Here is a 14,073-nt window from a genome sequence, read left to right as displayed (position 1 = left end):
TTTCTGTGATCAGTTCATTCTGTCTTCAGTTCTCTCTCTGTCTTCATTACTACATCTGCATTCAGTTCTCTTTCTGTGATCAGTCCACCCTTTCTTCATTTCACCCTCTGTCTTCATTACTCCATGTACATTCAATTCCCTTTCTGTGATCAGTTCATCCTGTCTTCAGTTCTCTCTCTGTCTTCAATACTACATCTGCATTCAGCTCTCTTTCTGTGATCAGTTCACCCTGCCTTCAGTTCTCCCTCTGACTTCAGCTCTCTCTCTGTCGACTGTCTCCCTCTGACTTTATATCTCACTGTGTCTTCAGTCCACCATTTCTTCATTTCTCCCTCTGTCTTCATTACTCCATCTGCATTCTGATCTCTTCCTGTTATCAGTCCACCCTTTCTTCATTTCTCCCTCTATCTTCATTACTCCATCTGCATGCTGTTCTCTTTCTGTGATCAGTCCACCCTTTCTTCAGTTCTCCCTCTGACTTCAGCTCTGTCTCTGTCAACACTTTCCCTCTGACTTAAGATCTCCCTGTGTCTTCAGTCCAACCGTTCTTCATTTCTCCCTTTGTCTTCGTTACTCCATCTGCATTCAGTTCACTTTCTGTGATCATTCTACCCTGTCTTCTTTTCTCCCTCTGTCTTCATTACTATATCTGCATTCAGTTCTCTTTCTGTGATCAGTTCACCCTGCCAACAATTCTCCCTCTGACACCAGCTCTCTCTTTGTCCAAAGTCGCAATCTCACTTTAGATCTCTCTGTGTCTTCAGTCCACCCTTTCTTCATTTCTCCCTCTGTTTTCATTGCTCCATCTGCATTCAGTTCTCTTTCTGTGATCAGTTCACCTTGTCTTCAGTTCTCTCTCTGACTTCAGTTCTCTCTCTGAAGACATTCTTCCTCTGACTTTATATCTCTCTGTGTCTTCAGTCCACCCTTTCTTCATTTCTCCCTCTGTCTTCATTACTCCATCTGCATTTAGTTCTCTTTCTGTGATCAGTTCACCCTGCCTTCCGTTCTCCCTCTGACTTCAGCTCTCTCTCTGTCTACAGTCTCCCTCTGACTTTATATCTCTCTGTGTCGTCAGCCCACCCTTTCTTCATTTCTCCCTCTGTCTTCATTACTCCATCGGCATTCTGTTCTCTTCCTGTAATCATTCCACCCTTTCTTCATTTCTCCCTCTGTCTTCATTACTCCATCTGCATTCTGTTCTCCTTCTGTGATCAGTTCACCCTGCCTTCATTTCTCCGTCTGACTTCAGCCATCTCTCTGTCGACAGTCTCCCTCTCACTTTAGATCTCTCTGTGTCTTCAGTCCACCCTTTCTTCATTTCGCCCTCTTTCTTGATTTCTCAATCTGCATTCAGTTCTCTTTCTGTGATCATTCCACCCTTTCTTCATTTTCCCTCTGTCTTCATTACTCCATCTGCATTCTGTTCTCTTTCTGTGATCTGTTCACCCTGCCATCGGTTCTCGCTCTGACTTCAGATCTCTCTCTGTCGAAAGTCGCAATCTCACTTTAGATCTCTCTGTGTCTTCAGTCCACCCTTTCTTCATTTCTCCCTCTGTTTTCATTGCTCCATCTGCATTCAGTTCTCTTTCTGTGATCAGTTCACCCTGTCTTCATTTCTCCCTCTGTCATCTTTACTCCATCTGCATTCAGTTCTCTTTCTGTGATCAGTTCACCCTGTCTTCAGTTCTCTCTCTGACTTCAGTTCTCTCTCTGAAGACAGTCTTCCTCTTACTTTCTATCTCTCTGTGTATTGAGTGCACCCTTTCTTCATTTCTCCCTCTGTCTTCATTACTCCATCTGCATTCCGTTCTCTTTCTGTCATCAGTTCATCCTGTATTCAGTTCTCTCTCTCTGTCTTCATTACTACATCTGCATTCAGTTCTCTTTCTGTGATCAGTCCACCCTTTCTTCATTTCACCCTCTGTCTTCATTACTCCATCTGCATTCAGTTCTCTTTCTGTGATCAGTTCATCCTGTCTTCAGTTCTCTCTCTGTCTTCATTACTACATCTGCATTCAGTTCTCTTTCTGTGATCAGTTCACCCTGCCTTCAGTTCTCCCTCTGACTTCAGCTCTCTCTCCGTCGACATTCTCCCTCTGACTTTATATCTCTCTGTATCTTCAGTCCACCCTTTCTTCATTTCTCCCTCTGTCTTCATTACTCCATCTGCATTCTGTTCTCTTCCTGTAATCAGTTCACCCTTTCTTCATTTCTCCCTCTGTATTCATTACTCCATCTGCATTCTGATCTCTTTCTGTGATCAGTTCACCCTGCCTTCAGTTCTCCGTCTGACTTCAGCCATCTCTCTGTCGACAGTCTCCCTCTCACTTTAGATCTCTCTGTGTCTTCAGTCCACCCTTTCAGCATTACTCCATCTGTCTTCAGTTCTCTTTTTGTGATCAGTTCGCCCTGCCTTCAGTTCTCCCTCTGACTTCAGTTCTCTCTGTCGACAGTCTCCCTCTGACTTTATATCTCTCTGTGTCTTCACTCCACCATTTCTTCAGTTCTCCCTTTGACTTCAGCTCGCTCTCTGTCAATACTTTCCCTCTGACTTAAGATCTCTCTGTGTCTTAAGTCCACCCTTTCTTCATTTCTCACTGTCTTCATTGCTCCATCTGCATTAAGATCTCTTTCTGTGATCAGTTCTCCCTGTCTTCAGTTCTCTCTCTGACTTCAGTTCTCTCTCTGTCGGCATTCTCCCTCTGACTTGAGATCTCTCTGTGTCTTTAGTCCACACTTTCTTCATTTCTCCCTCTGTCTTCATTACTCCATCTGCATTCAGTTCTCTTTCTTAAATCATTCCACCCTTTCTTCATTTCTCCCTCTGTCTTCATTACTCCATCTGCATTCTGTTCTCTTCCTGCAATCAGTCCACCCTTTCTTCATTTCTCCCTCTGTCTTCATTACTCCATCTGTCTTCAGTTCTCTTTTTGTCATCAGTTCACCCTGTCTTCAGTTCTCCCTCTGACTTCACTTCTCTCTCTGTCTTCAGTTCTCCCTCTGACTTTTGATCTCTCTGCGTCTTCAGTCCACCCTTTCTTCATTTCTCCCTCTGTCTTCATTGCTCCATCTGCGTTCAGTTCTCTATCTGTGATCTGTCCACCCTTTCTTCATTTCTCCCTCTATCTTCATTACTCCATCTGTCTTCAGTTCTCTTTCTGTGATCAGTTCACCGTGTCTTCAGTTCTCCCTCTGACTTCAGTTCTCTCTGTCGACAGTCTCCCTCTGACTTTAGATCTCTCTGTGTCTTCAGTTCACCCTTTCTTCATTTCTCCCTCTGTCTTCATTACTCCATCTGTCTTCAGTTCTCTTTTTGTGATCAGTTCACCCTGTCTTCAGTTGTCCCTCTGACTTCACTTCTCTCTCTGTCTTCTGTTCTCCCTCTGACTTTAGATCTCTTTTTGTCTTCAGTCCACCCTTTCTTCATTTTTCCCTCTGTCTTCATTCCTCCATCTGCATTCAATTCTCTTTCTGTGATCATTTCACCCTGTCTTCAGTTCTCCCTCTGACTTCAGCTCTCTCTCCGTCGACAATCTCCCTCTGACTTGTGACCTCTCTGTGTCTTCAATCCACCCTTTCTTCATTTCTCCCTCTGTCTTCATTACTCCATCTGTCTTCAGTTCTCTTTCTGTGATCAGTTCATCCTGTCTTCAGTTCTCCCTCTGAATTCATTTCTCTCTCTGTCTTCAGTTCTCTCTCTGTCTCTGTTCTCCCTTTATCCTCAGTGCTTCCTCTTTCTTCATTCAGCATTTAATATGTATGGTATTAAGCTAGCACTAGGGACCATGCAGTTAATTATCACAATTTAGTAAGGATTTAATAAGTATTTATTTATTTTAAATTAATTTATTAATTAGTGCTTGAAATGTCAATTGGAGGGGTGAATTGCTTCACCTGTAAGATGTTGGAAGTCCATGACGCATCCAGCGTTCCAGACGACTGCGTCTGCAGGAAGTGCACCCAGTTGCAGCTCCTCACATACCGCATGGATCCGTTGGAGCGGCCACTGGATACACTTAGGCGCATGCAGGTTGCGGAAAGCGTCACAGACAGGAGTTTTAGAGAAGTGGTTACACCCAAGGTGCAGGCAGATAGATGGGTGACCGCGAGGACGGGCAGGCAGTCAGTGCAGGAATCCCCTGTGGCTATCTCCCTCTCTAACAAGTATACCGTTTTGGATACAGTTGGGGGGATGGCCTATCAGGGGAACACAGCAGCAGCCAGAGCAGTGGCACCACAGCTGGCACTGTTGTTCAGCAAGGAGGGACAAATCGCAGAAGAGCAATAGTTATAGGGGACTCTATAGTCAGTGGCACAAATAGGCGCTTCTGTGGACGTGAAAGAGACTCCAGGATGGCATGCTGCCTCCCTGGTGCCAGGGTCAAGGATGTCTCTGAACGGACAGGGGGTATTCTGAAAGGGGAGGGTGAACAGCCAGAGGTTGTGTTACACATCGGTACCAATGACATCGGCAGGAAGAGTGACGATGTCCTGCAGGGGGAGTTTAGAGAGTTAGGTAGAAAGTTAAGAGACAGGACCTCTAGCGTTGTAGTCTCGGGATTGCTCCCTGTGCCATGTGCCAGTGAGGCTAGAAACAGGAGGGTAATGCAGCTAAACACATGGCTGAACAGCCGGTGTAGAAGGGAGGGTTTCAGATATCTGGACCATTGGGATCTCTTCAGGGACAGATGGGACCTGTACAAGAAGGACGGGTTGCATCTAAACTGGAGGGGCACAAATATCCTGGTTGTGAGGTTTGTTAGCGTCACTTGGAAGGGTTTCAACTAGTGTGGTGGGGGGTGGGAACCAGAGCAGTGGTACAGCAAGTGAACTAAATGAAGGGAAACTAGGAAATAAGCCCAGTAAGACTGAGAGGAAGAGCAGGTGTTGATGTTGTGGAGCACAGCGGGACTGGTGGTCTGAAGTGCATTTGTTTCAATGTGAGAAGTATAACAGGTAAGGTAGATGAACTTAGAGCTTGGATTAGTACTTGGAACCATGATGTTGTTGCTATTACAGAGACTAAGTTTAGGGCAGGACAGGATTGGAAGCTAAATGTTCCAGGATTTGGAAGCTTCAGGCGGGATAGAGGGGGATGTAAAAGGGGTGGGGGTGTTGCATCACTTGCTAAGAACAATATCACAGCTGTACTGCAGGAGGACACCTCGGAGGGGTCGTGCAGGGAGGCAAACAAGCGTGAAGCTCAGGAATAGGAAGGGTGCAGTCACGATGTTGGGGGATTATGACAGGCCTCCCAACAGCCAGCAGGAGGTAGAGGAGCAGATATGTAGACATATTTTGGAAAGATGTAAAGGTAACAGGGTTGTCGTGGTGGGTGATTTTTACTTTCCCTATATTGACTGGGACTCACTTAGTGCTAGGGGCTTGGATGGGGCAGAATTTGTGAGGAGCCGCCAGGAGGGCTTCTTGAAACAATATGTAGATAGTCCAACTTGTGATGGGGCCGTACTGGACCTGGTATTGGGGAATGAGCCCGGCCAGGTGGTTGAAGATTCAGTAGGGGGGCATTTCGGAACAGTGGCCATAAATCCGTCAGTTTTAAGGTACATGTGGATAATGATAAGAGTAGTCCTCGGGTGAAAGTGCTAACTTGGGGTAGGCTAATTATAACAATATAAAATACATGGACAGGATGGGAGTAGAGGGATACGGCCCCCCGAAGTGAAGCAGGTTTTAGTTTAGGCAGGCGAAAAGATGGGTGCAGGCTTGCAGGTCCAAATGGCCGGTTCCTGTGCTGTACTGTTCTTTGTTCTTTGTTCTTTGCATTAGGCAGGAACTGAAGAATTTAGATTGGGGGCGGCTGTTTGAGGGTAAATCAACATCTGACATGTGGGTATCTTTCAAACGTCAGTTGATTAGAATACAGGACCAGCATGTTCCTGTGAGGAAGAAGGATAAGTTTGGCAAGTTTCGGGAATCTTGGATAACGCGGGATATTGTTAGCCTTGTCAAAAAGCAAAAGGAAGTATTCGTAAGTGCTGGAAGGCTAGGAACAGACGAATCCCTTGAGGAATATAAAGACAGTAGAAATGAACTTAAGCAAGGCGTCAGGAGGGCTAAAAGGAGTCATGAAAAGTCATTGGCCAACAGGTTCAAGGAAAACCCCAAGGCTGCTTATACGTATATAAAGAGCAAGAGGGTAACTAGGGAAAGGGTTGGCCCACTCAAGGACAGAGAAGGGAATCTATGTGTGGAGCCAGAGGAAATGGGCGAGGTAATAAATGAGTACTTTGTATCAGTATTTACCAAAGAGAAGGACTTGGTGGACGATGAGCCAAGGGAAGGGAGTGTAGATAGTCTTAAACATCTCCTTATGAAAGAGGAGGAGGTGTTGGGTGTCTTGCAAAGCATTAAGGTAGATAAGTCCCCAGGGCCTGATGGGAACTACCCCAGAATACTGAGGGAGGCAAGGGAAGAAATTGCTGGGGCCTTGACAGAAATCTTTGCATCCTCATTGGCTACAGGTGAAGTCCCAGAGGAGTGGAGAATAGCCAATGTTGTGCCTTTGTTTAAGAAGGGTAGCAAGGATAATCCAGGAAATTATAGGCCGGTGAGCCTTACGTCAGTGGCAGGGAAATTATTAGAGAGGATTCTTCGGGATAGGATTTACTCCCATTTGGAAACAAATGGATTTAGAGCGAGAGGCAGCATGGTTTTGTAAAGGGGAGGTCGTGTCTTACTAATTTGATTGATTTTTTTGAGGAAGTGACAAAGATTATTGATGAAGGAAGGGCAGTGGATGTTATCTATATGGACTTCAGTAAAGCCTTTGACAAGGTCCCTCATGGCAGACTGGGACAAATGGTGAAGGCACATGGGATCAGAGGTGAGCTGGCAAGATGGACACAGAATTGGCTCAGTCATAGAAGACAGAGGGTAGCAGTGGAGGGTGCTTTTCTGAATGGAGGGATGTGACTAGTGGTGTGCCGCAGGGATCAGTGCTGGGACCTTTGCTGTTTGTGGTATATATAAATGATTTGGAGGAAAATGTAGCTGGTCAGATTAGTAAGATTTGTGGACGACACAAATGTTGGTACAGTTGAGGATAGTGTTGAGGATTGTCAGAGGATACAGCAGGATATAGATCGGTTGGAGACTTGGGCAGAGAAATGACAGATGGAGTTTAATCCTGACAAATGTGAAGTAATGCATTTTGGAAGGTCTAATGCAGGTGGGAGGTATACAGTAAATGGCAGAACCCTTAGGAGTATTGACAGGCAGAGGGATCTGGGCGTACAGGTCCACAGGTCACTGAAAGTGGCAACGCAGGTGGATAAGGTAGTCAAGAAGGCATTCGGTTGGCTAATCTCGGATTGTTTTCACTTGAACGACAGATGTGGAGGGGCGACATGATCGAGGTTTGCAAAGTTATGTGTGGATAGTCAGAAGCTTTTTCCCAGGGTGGAAGAGTCAGTTACTAGGGGACATAGGTTTAAGGTGAGAGGGGCAAAGTTTAGAGGGGATGTGCGAGGCAAGTTCTTTACACAGAGTGTGGTTAGTGCCTGGAACTTGCTGCCGGGGGCGATGGTGAAAGCAGGTACGATAGCAACGTTTCAGAGGCATCTTGACAAATACATGAATAGGATGGGAATAAAGGGATACGGTCCCCGGAGGTGCAGAAGATTATAGTTTAGGCAGGCATTAAGATCGGCGCAGGCTTGGAGGGCCGAATGGCCCATTCCTGTGCTGTACTGTTCTTTGTTATTTGTTCAAATTTGCCGCAGCAAATATCCATAAAATGGCCACAAATATCCTTTAAATGCACAAAGCAAACTTTACTTAAAGCTGCCATTGCTAAAATCACTTAAATGATAATCGCTAAAAACAATTATTGAACGTAGCATTTTAAGAGATATTTTCTGTGACCATTTTAATTGATATAAGTTGTTTTCATTGTAAGTGTTATTTGCTGTGTTTAGTTCGCATTTTTAGAGATAATTGTTGTCACTTTTTTGTGATATTTACGGTTACTTGTTTAAATGATATTTGCTTTGAACATTTCCAGAGATATTTTGTGTGACCATTTTGGTTGATATATGTTGTGTTCATCGTAAGTGATATTTGCTGTAAACATTTTAAGTGATATTTCCTATGGCTACTCCATGCGATATTTGTTATGCCCAGTTAAGTGTTATTCATTTTGACCATTTTAAGTGATCTATTCTCTGTTCATTTTAAGGGATATTTGTGATCATTTTGTGCAACATTTGCTGTGACCATTGTAAGTGATATTTGACCATTTTAAATAATAGTTGCTGTGACTTTTCTTCAGGGCATTTACCGTCTCCTGTTTAATGAATATTTGTGACCATTAAACGAGATAGTTATTGCAATCATTTCAAACAATATTTGCTCTGCACATTTTAAGTGATATTTGCTGCGACAATTTTGATTGACATTTGTTTGGAAAATTTTAATTGATATTTGTTTTGACCGTTGTATTCAGTGCTTGTGATATTTGCTTTGAATATTTTAAGCGATATTTCCTGTGACCATTTAAAATTACATTTTCTGTGGCGAATCAATGTGATATTTCCTGCGTCCATTTAGTGTTTTTCGTTTTTATCATTTCAGTGATATTCGCAATGGCAGTTTTAAGTGATGTTTGCTTTATCCATTGAAAGGATATTTGTGAGTACTTTACGGGATATTTGCTGTGAAAACTTTGAGTGCTATTTTCTGTGATCATTTCAAGTAATATTTGCTGCAACCTGTTTAAATAATATTTATTGTGACCATTTTAAGTGATATTTGATACGATCAGTTTAAGTGATTTTTCTTTGGTCATTTTATGCTGACGACAGACGACAGATTCCGAATTCACAGCAGCAATTTACGATATCGCTAAGCTAGTGATGGAGCATTGGCTGAGCATAAAATGAGGTGGGCTAGATTTCTGATGCTCGAAATGCTTCAGTTTTTCACATTATTTCATGAATCTAACAATTACAGCAAAGGCATATTTCACCACATTCTTCAACTGCTCCCGAAACTTAGTCTGCGCCACTGCATAAATACAAGTGTTTGTGCAGCAACTCAGGAGCTGAAGCATGACTCCCATTTGTTGTACATAAAAAGGTATATATACAGACTGATCTCCCATACTCCACATTCGGATCCATATAGAATACACCATAAACATTGCCCACAACAGTATGAAATTCCCCGAGATGGCAAACAATAAAATGATAGACTTCCTTCGGCTCTCCATCTCTGGGTCTCTGGGACTGTACCCATTGTTGTGGCTCCGAAGTCTCCAGCGGGCTCTACTGGTCACTAAAATGCATTTGACAGTTAAAGAATTGAGCAGTAGAACGAGGACAAATGGAACACATGGGGTTAGAATGTGGTGAAGTGTCTCAATTATCGCCCACATCCGGGATTGTGCAACCTCTTGTGTTACAAAACAAAACCATGGAAGGATCAGCATCATATATTCATTCCTGAACATAAAGTACCAGAAAATATTCTTTAAACAGCTCAGCACAGTCACTGTTCCCAGAACCACAGGCGCCGTTTTCTCGTTGCAATATTTACTTTTCAGCTTCTGGCAACAAATGACCACAAATCGATCAAAGGTGAAAGTGACGGTGAACCAGACAGAACAGTCTGTGGCTGCATAAAGCAGGACGGCGTGAATATTACATACACGGAGGTTCCACATGAAAAGAAGCTGTTCCCGAAAGACAATTGGAATCTGCCTCAGCATCAGGTCAAGGATGATGACCAGTAGATCTGCCGCTGCCATGGCCACCAGGTATTGAGTGACACATTTGGAGAGACCACACTTTTTCCGAGACAGGACCACAATTGTCACCAAATTAACTGTGAGGAACAGAAATAAACAGGAAATTATACATCACTCTGAGCAAAGCTATTAGTTTGACTGAACAGTGAGAACGATTTGCAACTGTATATCCAGTGATGTACTGAAATGTACAAACTAAACTCAAAGTGTACAAAGCTGTAGTCCTCATCACCCTTCGGTATGATGGCGAGTCATGGGTCCCAGATGGCCATCATGTACGCCTTCTAGAGCGCTTCCATCAGCGCTGGCTCTGCATCATCAAGACACACTGGCAGGACCAGATCACATGCATTGAAGTCCTGGAAATAGCAAACATCACCAGCATTGAGGCCATTCTCCGGCAAAACCACTACGTTGGGTGGGTCACATTGCCCAGACGGTCAACAGTTGCCTGACCAAGATCGTGTTGCACGGATAACTGACCACTGGTAAACGGAACAGAGGAGCCTCATGTAAATGTTTCAAGGATACCCTGAACAAGTGTGTGTGCTACACCGACCATCAGCAGTGGAAAGGGCAGGCCATAGATCGTGATGCCTGGATATGCTGCACTGGGTGTGTTACAAGAGTACATCCATTTTTTGGTGTGAAATATGTTTCAAGGACTTACATTTGAATTATTAACATTGATTCATTATGAATCTTGAAGAGATGCTGAACTTTGTGGGTTTTTAAAAAAATAAGTCACCAGAAGCTTCCTGGATTTGGCTTGTAAATAATTCTTAATGTAAAGCACTAGTCTGTGGATAATCACACAAAAGACATTGCTTTTAATTTGGGGAGATGTTTACGAAGAAGTGATAGGTCCTGATTCATTCAGGTCCAGAGGCTTCACTTAGGAACATAGGAGTAGGAGTAGACTGTTCATCCGATTGAAACTGCCCCGACATTCAATGTAATCATGGCTCATCACCCCCTTTGTTGTTGCATCTCTGTTTAAAAAGGCAGCGAAGGATAGACCAAATAATTACAGGCCAGTCAGTCTAACCTCAGTAGTGCGCAAATTATTGGAATCTATTCTGCGCGACAGGATAAACTGTCACTTCGAAAGGTGCAGGTTAATTAAGGATTGTTTTTTTATATTCATTCAAGGGATGTGGGCGTCACTAGCTATGCCAGCATTTATTGACCATCCCTAATTGCCCTTCAGAAGGTGGTGGTGAGCTGCCTTCTTGAATCGCTGCAGTCCATTTGGGGTAGGTACATCCACAGTTCTGTTAGGAAGGGAGTTCTAGGATTTTGACCAAGCGACAGTGAAGGAACTGTGATATCGTTCCAAGTCAGGATGGTGTGTGACTTGGAGGGTAACTTTCAGGTGGTGGTGTTCCCATGTATTTGTTGCTCTTGTCCTTCTAGTTGGAAGTGGTCGCGGGTTTGGAAGGTGCTGTCTAAGGAGCCTTGGTGCATTGCTGCAGTGCATCTTGTAGATGGTACACAATGCTGCCACTGTGGGTCGGTGGTTAAGGGAGTGAATGTTTGTAGATGGTGTGTCAATCAAGTGGGCTGCTTTGTCCTGGATGGTGTCGAGCTTCTTGAATGTTGTTGAAGTTGCACCCATCCAGGCAAGTGGAGAGCATTCCATCACACTCCTGACTTATACTTTGCAAATGGTAGACAGGCTATGGGGAGTCAGGAGGTGAGTTACTCACCTCAGGATTCCCAGCATCTGACCTGCTCTTGTAGCCAAGGTATTTATATGGCTGGTCCAGTTCAGTTTCTGGTCAATGGTAGCCCATAGGATGTTGATAGTGGGGGATTCAGCGATGGTAATGCCGTTGAATGTCAAGGGGCGATGGTTGGATTTTCTCTTGTTTGAGATGGCCATTGCCTGGCACTTGTGTGGTGTCTATGTAACTTGTCACTTATCAGCCCAAGCCTGGATATTGTCCAGGTCTTGCTGCATTTCTGCACGGACTGCTTCAGTATCTGAGGAGTCACGAATGGTGCTGAACATTGTGCAATCATCAGCGAACATCCCCACTTCTGACCTGATGATTGAAGGAAGGTCATTGATGAAGCAGCCAAAGATAGTTGGGCCTAGGACACTACCCTGAGGAACTCCTGCAGTGATGACCTGGAGCTTGACCTCCAACAACCACAGCCATCTTACTTTGCGCTCGGTATCACTCCAGCCAGCGGAGGGTTTTCCCCCTGATTCCCATTGACCTCTGTTTTGCTAGGGCTCCTTGATGGCGTACTCGGTCAAATGCTGCCTTGATGTCAAGGGCAGTCAATCTCACCGGACCTCTTGAGTTCAGCTCTTTTCTCCATGTTTGAACCAAGGCTGTGATGAGATCAGGAGTTGAGTGGCCCTGGCGGAATCCAAACTGAGCGTCACTGAGCAGGTTATTGCTAAGCAAATGTCGCCTGACGGCTCTGTTGATGACATCTTCCAACACTTTACTGATGATTGAGAGTAGGCTGATGGGGCGGTAATTGGCCGGGTTGGACTTGTCCTCCTTTTGGTGTACAGGACAGACCTGGGCAATTTTCCACATTGCAGGGTAGATGCCAGTGTTGGAGCTGCACTGGAACAGCTTGGCTAGGGGTCCGGCAAGTTCTGGAGCACAGGTCTTCAGTACTATTGCCGGAATATTGTCAAGGCCCACAGCTCTTGCAGTGTCCAGTGCCTTCAGTCGTTTCTTGATATCACGTGGAGTGAATCGAATTGGCTGAAGTCTGGCATCTGTGATGCTGGGGACTTCAGGCGGAGGCTGAGATGGATCATCCACTCGGCACATCTGGCTGAAGATTGTTGAAAATGCTTCAGCCTTATCTTTCGCACTGATGCGCTGGGCTCCCACATCATTGAGGATGGGGATATTTGTGAAGCCACCTCCTCCAGTTAGTTGTTTAATTGTCCACCACAATTCTCGACTGTATGTGGCAGGACTGCAGAGCTTAGATCTGATCCGTTGCTTATGGGATCGCTTAGCTCTTTCTATCGCATGCTGTTAAGCAGTTTGGCATGCAAGTAGTCCTGGGTTGCAGCTTCACCAGGTTGACACCTCATTTTGAGGTATGCCTGGTGCTGCTCCTGGCATGCCCTCTTGCACTCTTCATTGAACCAGGATTGGTCTGCTGGCTTGATGGAAATGCTAGAGTGGGGGATATGCCGGGCCATGAGGTTACAGATTGTGGATGAGTACAATTCTGCTGCTGCTGATGGCCCACAGCGCCTCATGGATGCTCAGTTTTGCATTGCTATATAGGTTCGAAATCTATCCCATTTAGCACGGTGATAGTGCCACACAACACGATGGACGGTATCCTCAATGTGAAGGCGGGACTTCGTCTCCACAAGGACTTGCGGTGGTCACTCAAAGAACAAAGAACAGTACAGCACAGGAACAGGCCATTCGGCCATTCAAGCTTGCGCTGATCTTGATGCCTGCCAAAATTAAACCTTCTGCACTTCCGGGGAACGTATCCCTTTATTCCCATCCTAGTCATGTATTTGTCAAGATGCCTCTTAAACGTCGCTATCCTACGTGCTTCCACCACCTCCCCCGGCAGCAGGTTCCAGGCACTCACCACCCTCTGAGTAAAGAACTTGCCTCGCACATCACCTCTAAACTTTGCCCCTCTCACCTTAAACCTATGTCCCCGAGTAACTGACACTTCCACCCTGGGACAAAGCTTCTGACTATCCACTCTGTCCATGCCGCTCATAGCTTTGTAAACTTCTGTCATGTCGCCGCTCCACCTCTGTCGTTCCAGTGAAAACAATCCGAGTTTATTCAACCTCTCCTCATAGCTAATGCCCTCCAGACCAGGCAACATCCTGGTAAAACTCTTCTGTACCCTCTCCAAAGCCTCCATGTCCTTCTGGTAGTGTGGCGACCAGAATTGCACGCAATATTCCAAGAGTGGCCTCAATAAGTTCTGTACAGCTGCAGCATGACTTGTCAATATTTATACTCTATGCCCCGACCGATGAAGGCAAGCATGGCGTATGCCTTCTTGACTACCTTATCCACCTGCATTGCCACTTTCAGTGACCTGTGGAACTGTGCGCCCAGATCCCTCAGCCTGTCCATACTCCTAAGGGTGCTGCCATTTATAGTATACTTCACACCTGCATTAGACCTTCCAAAATGCATTACCTCACATTTGCCAAGATTAAACTCCATCTGCCATTTCTCTGCCCAAGTCTCCAATCGATCTATATCCTGCTGCATCCTTTGACTATCCTCATCACTATCCACAACTGCACCAAGCTTTGTGTCATCCACAAACTT

The 14,073-nt window shown here is 45.0% G+C and overlaps 1 protein-coding gene across 1 annotated transcript; it reads right to left on the bottom strand.

Annotated features, from left to right (window-relative positions):
* Nucleotides 1–8,950: 8,950 nt before the first annotated feature.
* Nucleotides 8,951–13,872, bottom strand: LOC137365589 (probable G-protein coupled receptor 139). Its single transcript, XM_068027974.1, has 2 exons — nucleotides 13,767–13,872; nucleotides 8,951–9,849 (listed from the first exon to the last, which is right to left on the bottom strand). Exons 1-2 carry the CDS (start codon nucleotides 13,870–13,872, stop codon nucleotides 8,951–8,953), a joined length of 1,005 nt encoding a protein of 334 aa, XP_067884075.1.
* Between the last annotated feature and the right edge of the window lie 201 nt (nucleotides 13,873–14,073).

Source organism: Heterodontus francisci, unplaced genomic scaffold (genome assembly GCF_036365525.1).
Source record: "Heterodontus francisci isolate sHetFra1 unplaced genomic scaffold, sHetFra1.hap1 HAP1_SCAFFOLD_217, whole genome shotgun sequence".
Lineage (NCBI taxonomy): Eukaryota > Metazoa > Chordata > Chondrichthyes > Heterodontiformes > Heterodontidae > Heterodontus > Heterodontus francisci.
This window is presented reverse-complemented; position numbering and strand designations above follow the sequence as displayed.